This window comes from Metschnikowia bicuspidata (genome assembly GCF_001664035.1).
Source record: "Metschnikowia bicuspidata var. bicuspidata NRRL YB-4993 chromosome Unknown METBIscaffold_4, whole genome shotgun sequence".
In the NCBI taxonomy this organism is placed as follows: Eukaryota; Fungi; Ascomycota; class Pichiomycetes; order Serinales; family Metschnikowiaceae; genus Metschnikowia; species Metschnikowia bicuspidata.
This window is the reverse complement of record NW_017387734.1, coordinates 1,676,389-1,698,642: the sequence shown is the minus strand read 5'-3', so window position 1 is coordinate 1,698,642 and position 22,254 is coordinate 1,676,389. Positions and strand designations below refer to the sequence as shown.

Here is a 22,254-nt window from a genome sequence, read left to right as displayed (position 1 = left end):
GCAAGACTTGTGCAATCGTGGGACTCTCCTCTTTTTATTTCTACAACTTTAATCAGATATTGTCCCCTTTATGCCTTTTTTTTATTTACCGATGTTTTGGTCTGATAACTGCAAATGCTAAAGGCCTCGAATGTTGCAAACAACCGAGTTTTCAGAAACCTTACCGAGGTGAAGCTATTCTTCGGAGTGAATCGATGTCGCGACACCGAGTATTCTGGACCACACCTGTCGTGTAGTTCTTATAAATAAGGTTAACTATTTCTGCTTGCATGGAAATTGTGTATTGTCTGTGGCCAGAAACCGGACTGCGAAAAATGTTCGGTGGTGCGTATTTGAAGAAACAAAAAGGATGAAAAGAAAACATGCCTGGTATGTCTGAGGCCAAGGCTGGTGTTTATGGTTTGAAGCATTCTGATCCCATTTGGAAATTGAATGAATTCCGCATGATTTGAAAATACTTAAAACCTTGCCCGATACATTTCAACCAAGGGTTGGCGAAATTGCATACCTATGCGTTGTCAACCACAGATGCGAGATTGAATCAGGGCCACTCACTTTTGAAGCGTTTCTGAATTTTAATGGGCAATTCTTTAATTTGAAGCCGTATCATAAAACGTCAAGAATAAATTGTGCTTCGCAATGTTGAACTAGGAAGACAAAAATATGGGCGCGCACGTGTATTACCAGGAGGGGTGCAGATTTGAAAGAAGTGCTACTATATTACTCAAGCTTTAAGGCAGTGGAGGAAGCTGATGAGTTCGAGGTTCTTAGCGCCTCCTTGCTTTCGCTTCCCAATTACCTGATATACTGTATTGAAAAGTTTTATCAATAGAAGGCGCGAAATCCAAGCGAATAAACTAAGACACGGTTTATCATATCAAACCTGCCCAATAATTGACTGGGGGAGTGTTGAGATAGTGGTTGGGACACGTTGTTAAGGCGAAACCACTCCCGCAGCGGTCAGCTATATTTGACCTCAAAACTTTTCATGTCTCCTCTCTTCCTTCTTTAAGAGAAACTCCTCTTCATAGATCTGCATCTTAATCGATTCTTATGTTATCAAATGATAACGCCTGGTCAGGACACTTCCATCCCCCTAAGTGGAAGACCCCTATGTTCTGATGAAAGGCGCCTTAGGAGACATCGAGACAGACTTTTCTCCGATCGTCGGCTCTTCTGATATCACCACTAGTTCACATGTTTTCACCACCCCTAGTTGCTATACGAACCTTAGCAGGAATATACTTTCAATGCGTGCTTCACGTAGGGTAGACTTCAACAGTGAGATTCGTAGAGCCTTGTAATCCGGCCAGCACACGGTTTATACGCACATCTCCCATAATGAATATCTGGTTCTACATGAGCTACGTGTTCACACGACATTCACCCCACACCATAGATTCGCTTTTTGCTTTTTATTGAATATTATAAGCAGGTATATGAACAGACTTATACCCGCACTAAGGAAGATGACTGGACATTTACCAGCCGAAATAGACAATCCTAGCCTCTTGCGCCCCGGAGCAACTATCTGTCTGGCTGACCATTTTGTTGTCACAATAGTAGAAGACATAGTCATCTTTGTAGGTCAAGTATGGATAACGATCGTCCGCACTGATCTTGAGATCAGAGTCGGGGGCCCTTTGTAACGAAAATTCACCATCTTCATAGCTCAAGTACGAGCCATTGAATTCAAACCCATCCTCGTCGAAGATAACTGGAAGTGCATCTGGATTGTTGCTCGCAATGATTTTTCCTTTATTCATGGAAATAATCAGAATCTCTTTGTCGTCATTGTCTACCATGTAGAAAAATCCAAAGCTCAGTACAAGCTTGGAAAGAGTCATCGCAAGGACCGAAAAAGTAGAGATAAATTTCATGCCGATGTAAAATAAGTAATTTGGTAGGGATAAAATTTGAGCTTGTGAGACGAAAGTAGCTGTCATTTTATACTGCTGTACAAAGGGTTTTGTGAATACATATATCACTCTTGACTGTATGGCCATCTCTGGACAGAAAGTCCACCGATCGTTTCTTTCTACAACACCCAGTCACGATGACCCGGTAAGACCCGAGTTGCTCTTATCAGCTCTTATTCACTCTTTTGAAAGGGGTACCCTTCAAGGCTTAGTTGCAGTATCCTTGAGCTGGAATTTACAAAGGGTTTGTAGTGGCCCGTCCTGCATGATGAAAGAGATATTAGACAATAGATCTAAAGACGCAATGTTCAAGGAAATGGCTGGTTTTGCTAGTCTCAGTTGCTACAATAACACGAATACACACGGTATTCACAAACTGAAATTTCCAAATACAAGATTTTCTGCGTGATGCGCACACCAAATTTAGGTCGAAATCCATGTTTATTTCTTATTAATTCTGATAAAGTTATGAGAATCACACGATCACAACTGGACAATGAAAAGAAAAAATGGGTTGTGCTCAGGCTTGCGGAGAAAACTCTACTTTCAAGTGTCTGCGTGTCGCTAATATTCCAAGGGCGCGCAAGGGAAAATTACCAAATCCAAGGAGTGTTTTATTGTATAGTTAGGAACATAGCTAGGCGCAGTTTATTTGCTTCCAAAAATACCTTCTTGGCAAAAGTGTGATTGTTGATGTCGTTACTTTCTTATTGCTGTAATTTAAAATCATACGAGAGTACCTTCCTATAACCCAAACAGCCCGGAGAGAGCAACAGCGGATTCTTCAGAAATGGATGCTAAATATGAGCTTCTAAGCACAAGATATCTCCTTTTATTTGATAGTGATTAGATTTTTCTCTGGGCGTTCTGTAAACTCTAATATGTGGATCGTTGTTGATAGTATGGGCGTTTCTGAACAACTTTGCATACAGGCATTGGAAGTATGAACGGGCCTCTAGGGGCGCATCAGAAGGTGGTGGGCTTGCGAAGAAACAGGAAACATAACGGGCTGAAAGTGTTTCGCCCCAGAAAAAAAAGTTTTGAGCTATGTGAAGGATTATAGATTTCTAGAGCAACCACTCAATTGTGACTTCGCCGTTTGCATGTCCCAATATTATGATGATGGGTATCATCTTCCAAGAATGGAAACTGTAGCGTATGTCAGAGTAGCGCAAAAGGAGACGATGAAATCTAGAGTGTACGTGCAAGTGCCTCTTCTATTCATATGGCAAAAATTTGACAAACGCTAAGTCATGCAACATCAATTTGTGGAATAGCACCCGCAGGGGCCTCCTCGACTCAAAAGAGGTTGGCCTGATAGCACATTGTTCTCGAAAAGCCATGGGTTGCAATACTATAAACTAACATTGACAAACTCCCAAGACATTATTTGAGTTTTTCCAAACCAGTCCAGATCAAGAATTTATAGAAAACATCATTTAAGTTAACAATAATCATGTTTAGAGGTGTAGCAAGCTGATGTTCTGTTCCTGGATTTTTTATCTTTATCTCACATACTCTCGAAAAGGACATGTTTAGATGGTCCACAGGACGGGTAAAAATTATACCCTGTAGGTGTCGAACGACTTGATGAAAAATTCCGTTGGATTTGGTTACTGGTTTCTGATGTTCGCCTCAGGCTCTGAAGACCTCCCTGTCTTGCTTTCTAAGCCCGCACAAGCCTTCAAATATATCATTTAAAAGCGTATCTAGGAAGGCAAAACATTAGATATCTTGTTCTCTTGAGCCATCCCGCTACACTCTTGCTTCGGCGCTTCAGAGAGATTGAATTTGAAAGCAGACTGTATTCCACTACATATCAATGATTGATTGACCTGTCTATATGGCTGATTTTGGGTGTATCATGTGTTTCGTTTCGGTTGGTTGAATAAAATATTACTGGACTCGACTGACATGTGCCACAATGTGAATGGCATACCTTACAAGGAAACAAATTATGAACAATAATATCGCAGCCTTGAGACATGTCATCAGAAAAAAGAACTCGATCTTAAAGACTTCCTAGATGATGTGACTATCGCCAAATATTTTGCTCAAAATGAAATGAGCCATTTGAATGTTCGTTCTCAACGCGAGTTTCTCAAGATCACGTTTGATGTGCCAAAGAAAGTATATCTATTGAGAACGCAAAGATGTGATGTTCGCCCCACTGATCTTAAATCCACTGAAATAGTTACTACTTGAACACGATTTTTGAGGATGTGTATATCTTCGAATGATGTTTCTGATAAGGCGAGCACTTCTTCAGGTACATGGGTGCCGAAGATAATTTTAACGCAACCAAAGTTTAAAACCTCACACCATATAAAGACATAGTTTGGGAACCAATCTATCTGCTCAACATTATAATAAAGAGGATTTTATTTCAACGATATCGGTATCTACAAGGGTAGCCATGACTGATTTCTTGCCTTTGTAGACAGGTTTGAAAAATTAATTGTCTTTATGACTAATGGAAAATCCGTTCAACCTCCTTAGCCTAATAGTACGGGTTTTCAGCTTCAGTGGCTAAAAAATATCGCTAATGTTTTGATATCCGTGTTCTATATACCTTTCGATGACTGTGCACCCAGTTGAACCACATATCCCCAGTGTTTCTTCAAACAAGACCTAGAGCATACTTTCATTTAACTCACCAGTTCTCAAAAGGTCATTCACCATGATTTTATGGAAGGCTATGCGTGAACTTCTAAAGTTTAGCTCGTGATATATATTTGAGCGCCAAATTTATGAAGATAAACCAACGCTCCCATATGTCCCAGACTTGACTTGACAAGTAATTTTGACTGCTCATTTTTAAATCCGAGCAATTAGTGTTTCAGTCTGGCCTCAACGCTACACTTCCCAGTAGCACTCCGATTCTATGGCCTTGTGGCTAAACTGTTATCTGAAAAAACTCAAGGCTACAAAATCTTGAGCTGAATTCGGTTCTGTATCAATCAATTCTTGCATGTTATTCTGTATCAATATGGCTATTTTATGTAGTACGGTGGAAGACATGTAATGCACAGGATATGGAAACACCGGGTTTGAATTGACAAAAACAATTGTACCGTCAATCTCTTTTATGCCAGCTCATTTAAAATACCGAAAGCAGGACTGTATTTGGGAAATAATCCCAGTAAAAACCCTCAAGGGGTAATTCTAAAAGTTATACATCTGTTTATCTAATGTAAGTTTCTGGACATGAAAGCGACGTCTGCAGCTGTCATTTTTTCAGCTTCCAGATATTTACCCTAAATCAAGCTTGCACTGCTCCCTTTTGATACTTGTCGAAGGGAGACAAGATGAATTTAATTTTATTAAACACATGTATCGAAGGATACCATCTGCCGGGGAAAGGGGCGATATATATATCATGGGAAACCTTGACACCCCCGGACGTGTACGAAGCATCTTCGGGTGCATGAAACGCCCCGCCGGTTTACGGACCTGACGAGCTCTACCTCGTACACACCTTTCTTTTTTTGTATGGCCCGAGACCCGAACTCAGGTTTAGTAGACTATGAGGAGCATATGCTAAACCCGATATGCCAGAAAAACACAATTCCGGCTAAAAAAATCCTTTTAATAAAATATTGTCGAGTATAAGGTCATGAAACTTTCTGGATTTAAGCAATTCATACAAACAAATAAATGGTACTATTAGACTATATAAATTATCTTAGTAAAAAAAAAATCGGTTGCGAACCGCAAGAGGTTTCATTGGCAAGACAATATAGAATAACCAGCGCATCGATCACACTTTCCTTGCTTATAAAAACCATCCCAAAGCTGATCTTGACTCATGGCAAAATTTAGAAGGAATCTACCGTCTTCTAGTAAAAAGAAACACGCAGGAAGTATTGTTTCCCGTCCAAACAACTCTAGTCAAGGTGCATGGAGCCACACTGAGTAGTGTAGTGGGAGATCATATGCGAAATTGTGTTGCTGCAATCTTTTTTTGCAATCGGAACACTCGCTATGACGAGTCAAGATGTGGACCAAGACCATATGGCGGCGATTATTAAGAACAATCAGTAGTTCATGGGTTGGTGCCTGTATTCTAGTTCAAGAAATTCGTGCTACGCATCATGGAAGCACAACACTGGGTTTGCAGTAGAGGTAAACAACAGGATGACTTCTGTCTGAGCAGTTGCATATCATTTTTTTCGGAGATGTTAATGGTATACAAAAAAGAATATGGTCGCCCATCATGTAATATGCGAGATAACATACGGGTGCTTGGCCTGGCGATACCACTACTCGTCGGTCGTATGCCACCCATGGACACAAACATACTCTGAGGGAAAAGATATGGCAAGGCCTTGATTCATGGCGGAAAGTTTGGTAGAATTGACTCCTTCAGTTCCAGAAAGATACGGACTTCAAGAAGTGTGCAGAGTTGTACCCGATCTATCCAGAAGAAAACCACAGAAACCGCAGTCGTGTCACTCACAACGAATGATGGTTTCCGTGTTTCTGTAGTTTCAACAGAGAAGGCATGACGACGCATTTATCATCATTCTACAAACCATGTACTGCTGGCCATTCAGTATGCGTCTAGTGGATGCAACAGATACGAAACTGCTAGTGCTGCGAGAAAGACTAGAATTGGCGAGTCCAGGATTCCAAGTAGATCAGCGTAGTCGGCAATTTTTGGTGTACCAAGACACGTTAATCCGTTCTTGTGATCACCAAGTTGACTTGAAGCCATGGCGAGTTGCAGGCGTGATTTTTCATCCCACTCCACCTCGTGACTTCTGCATATGTTTCTGGGGAATGACGGCATGAAATACACGCGTCAAAATAGTGAAGAAAGAAGGAAGCACCGGCAGGTCCACACTGAGTCGATCTTTCGACGCTGGTAGGAAAGACCCGTTCAACAATATTCTGCTGCTTAAGATGCCTCATAGCATTCAGTACTAGCTTTTAGAAACCCGTTGGCCCTCATTTAGCGAGAGATTCTGAAAGCCATTATCAATACCACACAGCAACCAAGGACGACAGCCTCCAGCATATCGTTTCCGTCAAACAGAGCTCATCATTATTCGCAGCCTGCAACTCTCTAGCCCCGACCGCATCCCGTTGGCAACCAAGTCTCCCTGGCGGCCCAGGGCCGCGCACTAAAAAGACTTACCATTGATTCCCATATACACATACAAAACATCCGGGCGCCTAGTCCTTCCAGGCGGTGCCGCGGATGTGCTTCTGGCGCTCCGGCACGCGCGGGCGGCTGCCGTCCTTGCGGTTGCGGCGATCGTTCTCCTCGCGGCGCTTCAAGCTGTCCACCTCCACGCGCTTGATCTCCTGGGCCTTCTTGACCACGCCCGGCAAGTGGCGGTGGCGTGCAATGCGCCTGACCTCCGGCATGTACTTGTAGCGCTCCTTCAACTTGTTGTCGTAGTTGAGCTTGGAGCGCTCGCGGCCGGACTTGACGTTGGAGCGCTCGGACGCGTTGGCGCGCCACAAGCGCACGTTGGCGTCGTCGGAGCCGCTGACAATGTAGCGGCTGTCCGTGGTGTAGGCCACAGCGAACACGCGCTGCATGCGCTTGGTGTGGTAGATGTCGCGCGAGTGGCCCTCGCGGGCACGGTAAATGCGGATGGTCTTGTCGTAGGAGCCCGTGACGAGCTCCTTGCCCGTGGGGCAAAAGTCCACGGAGGTGACGGCGCTCACGTGGTCCTTGTACACGTTGAGCGACTTGGTCAAGTCGCGCATGTCCCACAAGTACGCATTGTGGTCATCGTGGCCGGAGGCAAAGTGGTAGGCCTCCATGGGGTTCCAGGCGATATCGTTGGCGCGCAAGGCGGTCACCACCTTCTGCACGGGCGTGCTGGTGCGGATGTCGTACAACACGATGGAGTTGTCCAGGCCGCAGCTGGCCACCACGTTGGTCTCGGTCTTGTTGAAGCGCACGCCGGTCACGTTGTCCGCGCCCCACAGGAGGTTGGCCACGGCGCTGGAGCGGCTGGTGTTCCACAACTGGATGGCCGCGCCGCCGGTCACAAACACGTCCTCGGAAAAGTGGTGGTCCAACCCGCTGAACGCGTGCTCGCCGGCAAACGTCTTGAGGAGCCCGGACGTGTTGCCCTGCTGGCGGTACACGTCCAAGTCGTCCACAGCCTCGCCGAAATCCGCGCTCTGCAACGACCACAACTTGATGGTCTTGTCGTCGCCGCACGAGAGCATGCCGCGGCGCGGCGTGATGGCGAGCCCCGTGACCATGCCGTAGTGGGCCCGGAAACTCAACGCCTCGTCACGTGAGCTCATGTTCCAGTACTTGACCACGCCGTCGCCGGACCCAGATGCGATCTGGTTGGTCGTCTGGAAGTTCTTGGAGATGCAGTAGATGCCGTCGCGATGGCCGTCGCCCATCTGGCCCACAAAGGGCTGTGCGAACATGCGCTCGAGCTTTGTGGCCGTGACGGCGCGGGTGTATTCGCGGGCCCTTTCAAAGGGATGGAGTGCGGGGTTCAAGTTGCGCGGCAAGGCCAGTTCCTGGGTGTTTCTGGCGGGCACATACGTGTCTGCAGACCTGCTGATGGTCTTGACTTTCATGGCGGGGGGAGAGGTCGGCGGCTAGGAAAAAGGGGGTCGGCGGCTAAGCAAAAGGGGGTCGGCGGCTAACAAAAACGCCGGGGACCGGGGAAATCGGCGCAAACGAGACGGAAAAACGCCGGGAAAACGGGGGCGGTGCGCGGCAGGTCGGCGGATGGTGGTGCCGTGGGTGGGGGGCTGTGGCGGGCGACGTGCTGGTTGTTTCGGGCCGTTTAGAAGACGCCTGGTGCTGAAAGAAGGTGGTGCTGAGAGACCAGTGCAGAGGGTCTGGGTTTTTTGGGGATGAGCTGCGCGCTGTGTGCCGGACCGCGCGCGGGCCCTGGCTGCGGCGGGGCTCTTTATTGAGTAGAGGGCACCGTTCGTAATATGCGTGCACTTGAAGTGTTTTGGGTGGCTAGCTGGTGTGGTCAGCTCCAGGGACCGCGGGTGCAAGTGGCTTGGAGTAAAAAGGGAAAACCTGGAGAAAGCTGCGGTTTGCTTGTAGGAGAAACATCAGGCACCGCTGTGATTTTGTTAGTAGAAAGAAAGATGCAAAGAAGAGCTGCGATTGGTAGGTAGAAGCTACCCAAAGCAGGGCTGCGGTTGGTTAGTAGGAAATATCCAAGGTAGAGCCACGACTGGTAGTAAAAGAAATATTCAGACGTGTTGTCGTCTGCCAGCAAGTGGACAATATCGCGGGTGTCTCATCAACTTGATGAATGAGTCTTTGCAAGGTTGCTGCGGCTCATTCAACTCGGGTGAGTGGTTTTTTTCCACAGTCATCGTAAACCCTGCCAGAGCCAAAAACACTGGCAGCAAGGTGTACCGAAGAAGAAGAGAGAGGTGTTTGGATGGCTGGTCACAAGCCACGCTCTCCCAAAAACGAAAAGACCTTCTTTTTCAACTCAACTCTGAGCCCCAGTTTGCCTTTTTCTTCTATACGCCAAGTCCCACGTGGTCCCTGCCGTCTCACTATTTGTCCATATTTCTTCGACCTAAACACTACCCCAATTTAGCCAGCACGCGCCAACTAGCATTGTCCCGACACTGACCCGGGCTCCAGAAGGACTATATTTTCCATGTGCATTTCACGCTTGCAGACTGCAATAGAACATTTTGAATACGGAGACAGTTGTGTCTGGTCTCGGACATTCCCTGACATTGTCTTTTCTATGTAATTCGGATATGTTACTCAGATCGTGGCGAGTAACAGCCGGGAAAGCACACGTAGCCAGTCTTGGGTGGGCCTCCTGCCGAAGGTGTTGTACAGACACCATATGTTGCGGCCCGGACTAGATAATTTTTTTGGCTGTGGGCTTATCCGATTTGGATGTGGGTTCATCCGATTTGGTTGTGACTTTATCTGATTTTGCTGTGGGTTTATCTGATTTGGTGTGGCTTTCTGGTATAGCTCAGTTATTTTGTCCTTCAGGTGTACTTGGTCTGGCTCGGTTGATTTGCCTTTCAGGTTTACTTAATCTAAGTAAACTATTGGGCCTTTGCGGTTTGATTTGGCTGTCTCGCATCTTTGTCTCTCTGGCTCACTTGGCCCAGCTATTTTGACTTTTCGGTTCACTTCGTGATATCCTGAATATCTTTGACCTGTCTTGCTGGAGTTCTGGGTGGGTGCGAAATTGCACCACTGGGTGCGAAAAAACGCCCGGCATGCTGGTCGAGGCCCACCCACGTTTTCCCAGGGATCCCGAACCGTGTCCCGGGCCCAAAGTCCAAAACTCTAGTGCTTTTTTCTGTAATTCACTGAGCTAGGCTACTTTTTTTTTTGTTGATACCGGCGAGAATGGCTCAAATGATTGACCTACTACCAGGTCAAGAAGCGCAAACAAGATGATCAGTAGCGGGAATATAGGTTCCACCTACCGGCCCAAAAAAGTCCACTTGCACTTCTGATGCTAGCATATTTGGCTGCCCGGAATCCGGCAAAGAAATGGCAGCTGGAACGGGCAATATTCATGTGCTAGGGGTATGCTCCAATATCAACTGTGTTGGTCCCACAGAGCTCAATCCAGACTACCTGCTTACACTGGCTAAATGTTACTGGACGCAAGTCTTGAGACCGTACATTTGAGCTCCAGATTTTTGAGTCTTCTGGGTCTTCCAAACCCAATCATGCAGCTTTGTGTACACGGGGCCCGCGTATACAAATGCTTCCAAAGACGAGCCCATGTCTCCGTGACCAGCGCCACTAAAACCCTGGACTGATTTGCTCGAGATGACTCTGAAACCCTGTCTTAAGAGGCTCCTAAACTCGGAACTGCGTAAGTATTTTCTCACTATCCTCCACTTCCCAGGTTTTGGCGAAGTCAGTAGTGGAAGGTATTCAGATATCTTGTTTCACCCTCTGCGGGTCAACGAATATAGCTACCGGTTGTGACCCATAGATTACCGCTGCTTGAGGTGGTCTCAATTCTCGTCTAATTAGCCAGTAAGCACGCATCTAAACAGCTTGTTTTTCGAAGAGAACCTCTCTATCTTGAGATTTTGAAAATTCTCGTAATTTAAGTTCTCTAGCGATACTAGGCAGTTTACACATATTCTGACTCCCATGACCACTATGCAAAACTACGCGTTGATCTTTCCAGCTCCAAGCATTAGTTGTCAGTAAAACTTCTGCAGAGCGCACCTGCACCGCTACTCGAGTTGAAATCAGGTCGAGGAAAAGCCGGGAAAGCTGCCGATAATGAGGTAAAAATGTTGATTTTATGTTGTATCTTAAGTTCGGAATTCAAACCAAATCAGAGGCAGCTGAAAGCTCCCAATATTTTCAAGTGCGGGATTGTGGAATCAAAGCCACTGTAAATGGAGTTCTTACGAGTTCACTAAACTGCACATTCTCAAAAACTATTTGCTAAAGAGAACAGTAAATGCACGAAGCGACGCTGTTTAGTAAATCTGATGCTTTTTTAAAACATCTTTCTTAGATAAAATATTTTGCTTACTCAAGATGAGAGCGACGCTATCTAGAATGTCAGATATGAAAAGCATTTCGAAGAATTCTCATGTTCTGTGGTCGTCTTTCTATGGAGACAAATCTTTTAAAAAAACACCATATCAGTAATGTTTTGGAATTCGTAAATTGAGTGTGAATGTCTCTCCAAGTAAGTTTTGGCTCGTTCTCTGACCACGGGCCTCACATTAATGTTGCTTCTGAACTAACTTAAGCCTAAACAAGACTCAGTATTACTTTATAGGAAATCTTTTACATACTCTAGGTCCTCATTGCTCTCAACACAGCTGTGCTTTTGTAGGATTTACTGAGTTTTGCTTCAAACTAGGTCAATGTGAGCCTAATCATTCTGAGGTGAAAGAGTTCAATCTTCACAACAGCTATGGATGCCCTGTCATATCATAGGCAAGTATGTCATACTATATCTAAATAAATGAATCTGCTCCATAGCCTTTCTACGATTGAAAAAAAAAACAAGGTTTTGTATATTCATCTTCTCCAGCACATAAAACATATATTCAAATGCCAAAAAAGCAAGAACTCTACGAGATACGCGTTTAAGCAATGCATACTTATCGTTGGGCTCAGGCAGACGCTATTGATCTGGTTGAATTCATTTATTGTTCTCGGCGCATGTCATCATACTATTTAAAAACCTTAGTTGAACAAGATATAGTATCTATTGATTTTTTTTGAGTGATAAGCTTGCATCTAATGATTATGTATTACGTGGACGCAATAGCCACCATTTTCTTCAGTTCATCATGTCCACACAAAGTACATAAGCGGACTTGCAACTGTAACCCGAATCTCCAAGATGTGTCTGTAAGTGGTCAAACCAAAAAGTCTCAGGCTTTTTCAAAATGCTGTCCAAACTTCCTAGACGCTACTCAACTACCATATCCTAACCATCATCATAGACCTTACTACATAGTCATCAGATCAAATAAACGATTCTGGTCTGCTCAAAAATCCGGTTGATATGCATCCTTCGAGAACGCCAGCCACCCCCTTGAAAGTATATGTGTAAAGATTGTATTAGGGCAATTAATTATTCTATAGAAAGACGTGTTGTACATGTATAAATTTTAAGAGGCGCCCGGCCCACCCGCCGCGGCTGCATCCACCACATAAGTCCCGCTTATGCACTTATCTGCGATTATATGGTTATGTCCAACACCAAGCTCACATCGTCCACATTGGGCCGCGACAAGTCCTCCAAAAGCGGTAACAAGTCAAGTAACTCGTTGTCGTGCGTGTCACTAAACCAACTGGAAATTGGCACAGAGTGCTGTGGGTGAAAGATGTACAGCGCCGGGGAGTTATCAATGATGATCAGGTCCTCCAACGGGCGCCCGAGCTGCGACAAGTTTTTGATGAAATTGCCCTGGTAGCTGAAACATGAATCCCGGAACAAGCGCTGGTGCACGGCGTGGTGGATGTCCAATTTGTTCAAGAGCGGGTCGCCGTACTTGGCCACAGAAGCAGTAAACACCACCACCTCATACCATTGCCCCACTTTCCTTAGGAACTCGTCCACGCCGGGCCTTTTGATCACGTACACATGGTGCACCTGGTCTTCAATCTCCACGGGAATTACAAAGTCTGCCGTGCGCAAGTACTTGAACGACGAGTGCACAAGCGTCTCGTCCAAATCAAGAACTAGGCATTTCTTGTTGCCGAACCGCTTGGTGTCCTTCTTACCCAAGAGAAAGCCTGTTTCTGGGTTGAACGCCTGGTTCTCCTGTATGGCCGACAAGTCAAACGCCGGGGCCTCATGGTTATGAAGAGCTGCTTCGGCCGCGGGCTCGGCGTCGGCCGGGTTTTCAGGCACGCTGGCCACGATGTCGGAATGCACCGGATTTGTGGGCTCGGCGGGCGTTTCTGCAGCTGCGGCGTTTTGCGGCTTGGCGGGATTTAGCTTGCTGGGCTCGTCGTTGGGCACAGAAAGCGTGTCGCTCTCGTTGACGGAGTTGTCGTCGTCAGGCACTACTTTTGCGGCGCCCGGGGACACCACTTTTGCAGCACTCTTGTGAGCCGCTTCAGAAACCGCCGTCTTTTGTGTCATTTTGGTGTTCTGATGTTTGCCGCCCGTTCTGCTGGCCGGAGAGCTACGGGCAGACGACGGCTTGTGATGTTTATCTTCGGAATCACTGGACGTGTCCGCGCCGCAGCAAAAAAACGATGCAAACAGGCCCATGAGAAAAAAAAGAACGGAGCGGAGCTGTTTGATATCGAGTGTGACGCCCTCAGAATTCGAAGGGGGACAGGTCAATTCACAGAAAAGAAAGATGACTCGAGTGTGGCCGGAGGATTGTTTTGTGCAGTGGTAGCAGTCACAATGCACCGAAACAGGCAATGGAAGATTCAACGGAGATTTCAACGGAGTGTCTGAATCCCGATCTAGAAGTGTTTAGGCACCAAGAAAAGAAGCAGATGGCACACCCTCAGTCCTGGCGGAGAATGCAGAATGAAGACGAGGAAAACGCGGCAGTTTCCGGGCAAAAGACGCGGCTGGAAAGCGGGCTGGATTTCGTGGTTCCCGTTTACTTGAACGCACGAAAGTAGCAGGCTAAAAAAGGGCGTTTGGATGTGTTCCGCGTGTTTGTGAGATTCCAAACAAGAGTATGTAGTGTTTAGAACAGTGGCCAGGATTGGCGAGCACCAGCTGGCAAGAGAAAAAAAAAATACTCTGAGAAATTAGGGCACCGACTTCAGCCGTACTGGCTAGACTTACAGCACAGGCAGGAGAGGCGCTGACGTTTTGAAGTGGTTTGAATTTTATCAGGGCCTAGTCTTTCAGATTTGCTGTATTTTTTAAATGCCCGGTTTATCGTGAGTCATCGTGTCGTATATTGGTACCCAGCCGAGCATGCCATGGAGGCTTGGAGCTACTAATTAGGGCGCGCCAGAATGAGGGCCCAAAAACAGACAGAAGGCAGAATCAGTATAAGTTGATGCAATCACTATAAGTCGGTGGGGGCCGGGATGTGCCGAGGAAAAATTTAGGCTTTCATCAAATTGTATTACATGGAAACTGCTCTTTGCTCCCCCTCCTGTCAGTTACAAAATTGGGTTCTGCAGGTAGACGCTGCCTGGCGAAGTGCTGGCAATTGTCGCAACGGCCAAATTGCAGGTGGCCCGTGGTGACGATTTCCTAGATATCGAAAGCCACCGATCTTTGATGTAGTCAACGGCACGCTGGAAGCACCGGGGTCTTGTCACGTGGATGTGGGCATGTGCTGGATGTCACGTGACCACAGCTTTCTTTTCTTCCGGCCCCACGTAGCCCTGGTGCAGCCAGCCTATGGCCGTCTCGCTTCTCAGGTCTGCTTCCGTGTTAATTTGGGAGCTCATACCAGGAATGTACCAAAACAGCGTATGATTGGCCAGGCTGGTAGTAACTAATTGAGTCTTGATATCAACTTGAAATACTGGTTTGTATGCAGCTGTAAATAAAGAAATATAAGAGAATACAATATATAATTACTATATAAAATACTATTACTGTTCTAGCACGCGTAAAGAAGACGCGCGTCGCTGGATATAGGAATTAGCCAGCCACCCATAACAGCCCGAGCCTGCGTTGCACGTTCACAATTTTTTTCCCAGTTTGCTCAAACTTGCCTTTAATACAAACCCAGGCTCATCAGTCCAACCGGAAAATAAAAAAAATCCCCGGGCAATAAAACATTCCCGCTTGGCCACCCGATCCTCTGCCTGCCTTTACTATCAGATTCACGGTGCACGGATCCACAGGGCCATCACATCGGACCTCACCATTCTCCCATACATAACTCCATAGACCCGGCCACCCCTCATAAAACACCATGGTGGGCCACACTACTCCCAGAGGCGTGCCGCAAACACCGCCCTCGAGCACCCGCAAGAGCTTTGGGAATAAACCCGTGCCCAAGTTCCAGCTTCCAGACGTGACTCCAGAATCCTACCCAAGGCCAGGTCACGTGCAGCTCCAGACCCCCGCCACTACCCGTAAGAAGCCTGGATTGCTGACCCCGGATGCCCTTGCAGGCCCGGCACACGGAACCACGCTCTTCCCGCCGTCGCCCGACTTCACGCCGCGGCGGTCGCCGCGGTCCAAACGGAAAAAGTTGAGTTTCGAGCGCATTCTGCCTCCCACAGAATCATTCAATGCTCTTTTGCCGAACCACGGGCTCGTGGGTAGTGGCCGGAAACACGCGAGCACAGCCACGGCGCAGCCCAAGCTTTCTGGTGTGTTTGGGCTGGCGGAAATCTTCGAAATCAACAACAACTTGGACTTTGAACAGGACCTTCCAGACAGCCCGAGCAAACGGGGCCGGCCCCGCAAACAAGTGCCCGAGACCCCTGGAAAACAGCTTATAACTGAAGAAAAAGTGCACAGCTGGCATGGGAACGCGTTCCGTGCCAGTTTTTCCTCCGACGAGGACGAATCGGACGCGGAGGCCACGTCTATTGCCAGACTTGCCAATCCGTTTTTGGAGTCCAAGGATGCAGCGGCTGACGCCCCGCAACTGTCACGTGGCCACAGGCAATTCAACCCCTTTTCTTCCGACAAGTCCGCGGTTGACTATTCGACACACATGGAATTGATCAACCACCGCACGGGCGAGCGGAAGGTCGAGGTGTTGCTGGAGGAGCAGAGGAAATTCAAGCCGAAGAAGCTCAATTTTTCGGGGATCTGAGAGTGTTTTCATGACGGAGACAGGACCCTGCTGCTACGAGAGACTTTACTAATGCCACTGACTGGTTCGTGGTGGAAGTCTCTGTTGGTTTAATAGAGGGGAGAAGACCACAGTTTCAATCAGGCGCCTTGGGGGCTAGTCGGCAGTCTGGTGAAAGAGAGCATGCATGCGTCAATTGAGAACTAGCAGAGCTGCATGTTTCGGTTTCAACCCAGAAACATCTTCTGCCTGCAGCGTAATGCTGCCGAAAACTTCCTAATCTTGAAAATGTAGTTGCCTTGTTCTTTCACAGTCAGCAAAAGCGGGTTGGAAGGAAGTCACTGGGTATGGACAATCTGTGTTTTGTCCACTCCGGGAAACTACACAATTAGCGCAATAGTCATGTTCTGACACCAGGAATACCGAGAAAGTTGGTACCGTACATGGAGAGGTTCTTTGGTGACTCGCTTGATATTGATCCTGTTTTGAATGCTCACCCATGTGTGCTTCCTGATCCTGCTCGTACAAGCCGATACGGAATAGCACTATTTATTACACACCTCAACTTTTGTAATGTTTTGAATCGACGACCAGTGGATAATTTTACAGACTGCAGCTGCGATGCTCAATACCGTCTCGAGAATTAGTGGTAGAAGTTGAGCATGCGTCTGAAAGCTGCATCTTTTTGATAGAAGCCATGCTTGATCACTCTAACTCGGGGAAGTGGGCCAGAAAAGTCGGTGGAGTAGGTCTGAGGTCTGAGCACCAGGAGTAGTTAGAGGATAAATATGTTCACGAATATTGAAAAAAAAAGAATCTTTCGTAAAAGCATAGATATACGGATCGATATAGATTGTCATTAATGAATGAGGTATGCGCCAAAGAGCCTCCCAACAGAGCTCAACTAGGGGGACAGTGGACATATGCCGGGATCGTTGGGGAGACTCCATATACACTGTGACAGCGCCCAAGCCTTACAGTAGATATATGGGTCCTAGGAAAATACTAGTCATTATCATATATACTTCTTTATTCGAGGTGTCAAACCTCATAGCATGAACTGCTCTTTCCAAGGTTGTCTCAGGAACCACCATTACAGGAGAGGCACCAGAGCTACTCTCTCAGCTGCCAATTTCATAGAACATAAAGCAAACGTTTCTTCAATAGCTCAAGCAGGCCCAGATCGAAATATATCAAATTACTCAAAGAGGTCCGTGTGCGATGAAAGTGCCAACCTTGGGGAGCTGGCGTACGCGAGAATTATGAATTTCGCACCCAGATACTCTTACCCACTGTTGCAAGCGGTGAACCATCTAGCGAAGCTCTGTGGTAGCTCCGTGTTTGAAAAATTGAGAGGCGTACCCATACTTGTTTGGATGCAGCCGAAAATAGAAAAGTGGCCAATCTCTTGAAGTCAAGTCTACAGCTGAGCGCCTCCAATAAAACAGCGAACACGCATTACAAGCCAGCAAGCCCGATGCTCATACAGCACAAAACACATCAGCTATCCAGTCCCAGATATTTGACTCCCAAGACTCGATCGGAGCTCACCATTAAAAAAAAAACAGCCCGGCCGGGAGCCACACCCATCGCCTCCGTAGCAAGAGGTCCGTGGGTCCTGCACATAGCAGGCCCACCATCTCCAGCAGTGAACAAGGCCGTGGGTCCAGTCTTTGGTACCCCACGGATTTCTCCACACACAAAACATCGGTATGTCAATTCCCGGATTCGCAGCCTCCGCGGCGTTCGAAGAACCCACGCTGGCCGTCGAGGTCACCATTCCGGCGCGTGCCGAGTGGCGTTTCGAGTGCCCGTTCAAGCTGGTAATGAAGGTGAAAATCATCGAGGGCGTGGCGGAGATCTTCGGCACGGAGCTCCCCAACGACGTGGAGGTCCGGCTCACCGGCTGCAAATACGCCATCTACGCGCCGCTCGCGGCGGGCTGCCGCCTCCAGTACGAAGTGGGGCCAAACAAAGAGGAGCTCAATATCTCCAACGAAGACGCCAAAATCTCCGAGTATCTCAGCGACGACAGCCCTGCGCTGCAGTACACAAACGCGCACTTTGCCCTCGAGGTCATGCGCCACGAGGCCGCGGCCAGCACGGACAGAAACGGCCCCCGTGTGCTTGTATTGGGCAGCTCGCAATCCGGCAAAACGGCGCTTGCCAAGACCTTGGCGGCGTACGCAGTGAAGATGGACCGCGTGCCGCTCTTTGTCAACCTAGACCCGAAAACCGGGGTCTTTTCCGTGCCGGGGTCGCTCACGGCGACGCCCATCAGTGATGCTTTCGACCTCGAGAGTGTCAACGGATGGGGCGGCTCCACCACGTCGGGCGCCACGTACCACAACCCGAAACAGCCGCTTGTGAAAAGCTTCGGGTTCTACGAGTTTTCGGAAAACGTGGACTTGTACAAGCACCAGGTGGCACAGCTCGGCATTGCCTGCCTATCGCGGGCCAGCCAGGATGACCAGATCCGCACGGGCGGGCTCATAGTGGACACGCCCAGCTTGTCCATGAAGGACGCGGCGGTGGTGGAAAATATCGTGGCGGATTTCGACATCAACATCATCTTGGTCACGGGCAGCGACCGGCTTGCCGTGGACCTCAAGAGAAAGTTTGCACACAAGATCGCCCGGCAGACACTAGACGTGGTAAAAATGGCCCGCAACAGTGCAGTGGCTGAGGTCGACGACTCGTTCGTCAGAAAGGCCCAAGAGGACACGATCAAGGAGTACTTCAACGGCAACTTCAAGACCCGGTTGTCGCCCTACAAGACCGATGTCGACATGAAGAATTACACCATATACAAGACGGTCAAGCTGTCGGAATACGCGTCGCAAATGGCGTTTCTCCCGGCAGGTGACTCGTACACGGCCGAGGACGATGGGGAGTCCGAGGCGAAAAAGGAGGATAGCTCATTGGACAAGTTTCTCGTGCGACTCGACGAGCCCAACAGCTCGAACTTGGAAAACTCCATTATTGCGATCACTCAGGCCCCGGTGCCGGCCAACGGGAAAATCGCCCCTCGCGACTTGCTCAATGCTAGCGTGTTGGGATACGCACACGTGTCGAAGGTCGACGATGCCAAATGCCGAATGTCGTTGTTGTTGCCCTTTCCTGGGCAAATCCCCCGGAACGTGCTCATTGCGACCAGCATAGGATATACGGAGTAGATGGAAAGTGAGAGGCCACGGGGAGTGCCTAGAGGCCTCGCGTCTTACACTGGAGGACCTTTGCTTGGTTGGCTTTGCTTGGTTTGCTTTGCTTTGCTCGAGTGTGCCTTCTGGTAGAGTCTCGGGAGGATTTTTGCGAGAAACGATTCTGAGATCAAACTGGAGCTCCATGAATGGAACCACTGCAGTTTTCGCAGACTTAATCTAAAAAACTTTGGACGCATGCACTTCTTTGTATACGATCTTCGCTCATTTTCTAGCGAGGACGATTACGGGGATGAATATTATGCCGAAAAGTGTGGCCCTAGGACAATGGGCCGCATGCCAATTAACCCGGGATCCGGAAAACCTGCCGCTTTTGTAGACCCTGCTGGTGGTACTTGCGGATCATCCCGTGGGTACATCTTCCCGAATAAACGATTAAAAACACAACAAACATGCCATTATATAAATTGGTCTCTTCTCCCAACGAGAACATGCTTGTCTAATTTTGCTCCATTACACTCCCACTTCAAGAGTTCTACTATAAAAGAATGGTTCCAAACTGTTAGATTGGACAATCCTAAGTGTTTATTTGTGAGACTCGTGTAGGTCTAAGCGAAAATTCGATTGAAACGGTGAGTGCCGATCAAAGCAGTAGAGTCCTTCGAAAACCTTCTTCATAAAGTTCAAGTTACTACAGCTACTTTAGAACGTGTGACATGGTAATAATTTCCCATTTGAACACTGATTCTCCTTTTCTTTTACATAGAAACAGAACGCTAGAGAGTACTCTAGTCAAAGCACCAGAATCAGAATTCAAAAAAAAACACAGAATTCGTCAGCCTGCGACACATCCAATTGAGCAATAACACGAACTAGATCCAGAGGCCGTGCATCCATAGATTATATCACACACAAGAAGCTTTCAGAACTTGGATGTATAAAGAGAGCGTTGCATTGGTAATTGTGAAAGAAACACCCCACGTGTTGCTTTGACCACGTCTTGTCGGGTGTTCTGCCTATGAACACAGGAAAAAAACGGCTCATACAAACTGTTGGCCAATTGGCTTCGAAAACATTGCTGCGACCAAATATTATGAAAAAGGCCGCAGCAGCTACGCCGTTTTCTTTAGACAGAAAAGCAGACAAATTGTTTTGTTTTACATTCAGACAAGCTAGGTTCCAATAAAAACAAAAGACAAAGACACTACTCAGTATGAGACAGAGCTGGCCGGTGAACCACCACCATGATGTCAGTCTGACTCGAGCTTGAGTCGAGCGACAAGTCGCATAAGTCCCATAACCAAGTGAGAATTCAAACTAAAGTATTGCCAATGACAAAAGCAGACACACGACCGTTCGCACGAGACAGCCCTGCTCGTGCCGTCTTTCATTTGACAATTCAACAGTGGTAGTTGTGAATCTACGCGTTGTCTTTCCCTCAAGAGGAAGCACACTCGAAGCATTCATGGAACCACCCATCTGATCCGAGGATCAATCGAAAGGCACCCGCTGGTTAGCCTGGGACGCAGCCACCGCACTAGGTATCTTGATGCCACAACAGTCGCCCCAGGTATTGATCCCTTGTTTGGGGTGCACGTGACCACAGTCATCTTCCACATTCTCTGCATGGCCCGTGAGGCCGTCAGGCGCTGGAAAGAGCTCGCCAAACATGATGTGCTGCACTATGGGAAGCTTGCCCAAGACTTCTGCGCGGTACATTTTGATCATGCCGTCGGAAATCTTGGCCCACAGTCTGGCCAGCGAGATGTCGTCCAACATGGGCGAGTGCCAGCGGAGACTGGCGCTGGCTTTGTCGACGCCAGGCACGGTTTTGATGTCGTTGATGAACTGGATGCACTCCAAGTACATATACTGGCGCCACAAGGACTCCACGAGCTCCTTGTTGTGGATCAGCTTGGGCTTCATGTGCGGGTGTGTTTTGAGCTGTGCTGCGCCAAAAAGAAACGGGAGGAAATGGTAGTCGTCGAGGCCCCACACGCCGTGCGACCCCGCAGGCTCGAGCCAGTATGTCTTCTGGAGCTGGCGCATGATGGCCATGTACTGCGTGAACACCTTCACGATAGCTGCGGTGTAGTCGGCCTCCACTAGGATGCCGGTTTCATGGAGCGTGTATAGAAAGAGCACGAAGTTGAGCTCGTGGCCAGACCCGTAGTCGATCCGCGTGCGGTTCCCCCAAGACTCGGCGAAATAGGCCAGCATTTCCGGCGCATAGCGCTGGGTTTCAGGCAGACACAAGCCGGCCATCCAGGCGGGCGCACGGGCGTGCAAATCGTCGTAGAACTCTCGGAACTCCGGCTTGCCGAAGCGCGACACGTCCGCGTCTTTCACCACGGGGTGGGCCTGGACGAGCCGCTCGACTTGCTGCAAGATCTGCAAGAGAGAATCGATGGTTTTCGACCCGGGCACAGGCGCGTCATTGGTGACGCCCACCACCGCCGTTTGAAGCCGTTCGAGAAACCGCAAGAGCGCGCCGTGACTAGCAGAGTCTGTCCACTTGGCGAGGTCGGCCTGCAGCACGATTTTTTTCTGCATGCTGGCGGATCCGAGGCGGCCACAGACCTAATTTGCAGTCGGTGGTGGTGCACAGCAACAGGCGGGGCACGTCAGGAGCAGCGGGAAGAGTCGGGGCCGAGATTCAAACAATCTGGGCCACGCGGCGAACGGAAGATACTTGGGTAGCTAATGTAGGGGCAGAACCAACGGGCAGCTGAATTCTAGTGACCGGCCTAATATATAGCACTCGTGATGGAGACGGTGGTCGCGGAGATGTCTGGGTGCGGGCGGCCCGGAAGGCCACGTAGGGCCACGTGAGGCCCGGGCGAAAAGGCCCAAAACGGGCGTTTTGAAAAAACGGAAAAAAGCGGCCGTATCTCTGGGGTATGCCGATAGCCACCCTCAAGTTCTTTGCCCGTTTCCGCCGTGCCTTGCCCTTCTGGTCGCCGCCTGGAGACCCGGGCTATATGAGCCTCGGCGCACGTCTGGCA

At 48.3% G+C, this 22,254-nt stretch overlaps 6 protein-coding genes across 6 annotated transcripts; 2 read left to right on the top strand and 4 right to left on the bottom strand.

Moving 5' to 3' along the window:
- Positions 1–1,392: 1,392 nt before the first annotated feature.
- On the bottom strand, positions 1,393–2,166 carry METBIDRAFT_205563 (uncharacterized protein). Its single transcript, XM_018854973.1, has one exon. It carries the CDS (start codon positions 2,004–2,006, stop codon positions 1,482–1,484), a length of 525 nt encoding a protein of 174 aa, XP_018711274.1. The 5' UTR covers positions 2,007–2,166; the 3' UTR covers positions 1,393–1,481.
- Positions 2,167–7,097: 4,931 nt separating this feature from the next.
- On the bottom strand, positions 7,098–8,480 carry SOF1 (rRNA-processing protein; the record flags this gene model as incomplete). The annotated part of the gene is made up of 1 exon (XM_018854259.1): positions 7,098–8,480. One exon carries the CDS (start codon positions 8,478–8,480, stop codon positions 7,098–7,100), a length of 1,383 nt encoding a protein of 460 aa, XP_018711273.1.
- A 3,985-nt stretch (positions 8,481–12,465) lies between these two features.
- METBIDRAFT_32703 (phosphatase) lies at positions 12,466–14,050 on the bottom strand. Its single transcript, XM_018856114.1, has one exon. It carries the CDS (start codon positions 13,622–13,624, stop codon positions 12,584–12,586), a length of 1,041 nt encoding a protein of 346 aa, XP_018711272.1. The 5' UTR covers positions 13,625–14,050; the 3' UTR covers positions 12,466–12,583.
- Positions 14,051–15,254: 1,204 nt separating this feature from the next.
- On the top strand, positions 15,255–16,109 carry SOL1 (Sol1p; the record flags this gene model as incomplete). The annotated part of the gene is made up of 2 exons (XM_018857707.1): positions 15,255–15,356; positions 15,396–16,109. The coding sequence occupies 2 exons, from the start codon at positions 15,255–15,257 to the stop codon at positions 16,107–16,109; spliced, it is 816 nt and encodes a 271-aa protein (XP_018711271.1).
- Positions 16,110–17,800: 1,691 nt separating this feature from the next.
- Positions 17,801–19,730, top strand: METBIDRAFT_72015 (cleavage polyadenylation factor subunit; the record flags this gene model as incomplete). Its single annotated transcript, XM_018858403.1, has 2 exons — positions 17,801–18,957; positions 19,048–19,730. 2 exons carry the CDS (start codon positions 17,801–17,803, stop codon positions 19,262–19,264), a joined length of 1,374 nt encoding a protein of 457 aa, XP_018711270.1. The 3' UTR covers positions 19,265–19,730.
- Positions 19,731–20,588: 858 nt separating this feature from the next.
- Positions 20,589–22,047, bottom strand: METBIDRAFT_205518 (peptidylprolyl isomerase). Its single transcript, XM_018854972.1, has one exon. It carries the CDS (start codon positions 21,800–21,802, stop codon positions 20,741–20,743), a length of 1,062 nt encoding a protein of 353 aa, XP_018711269.1. The 5' UTR covers positions 21,803–22,047; the 3' UTR covers positions 20,589–20,740.
- Between the last annotated feature and the right edge of the window lie 207 nt (positions 22,048–22,254).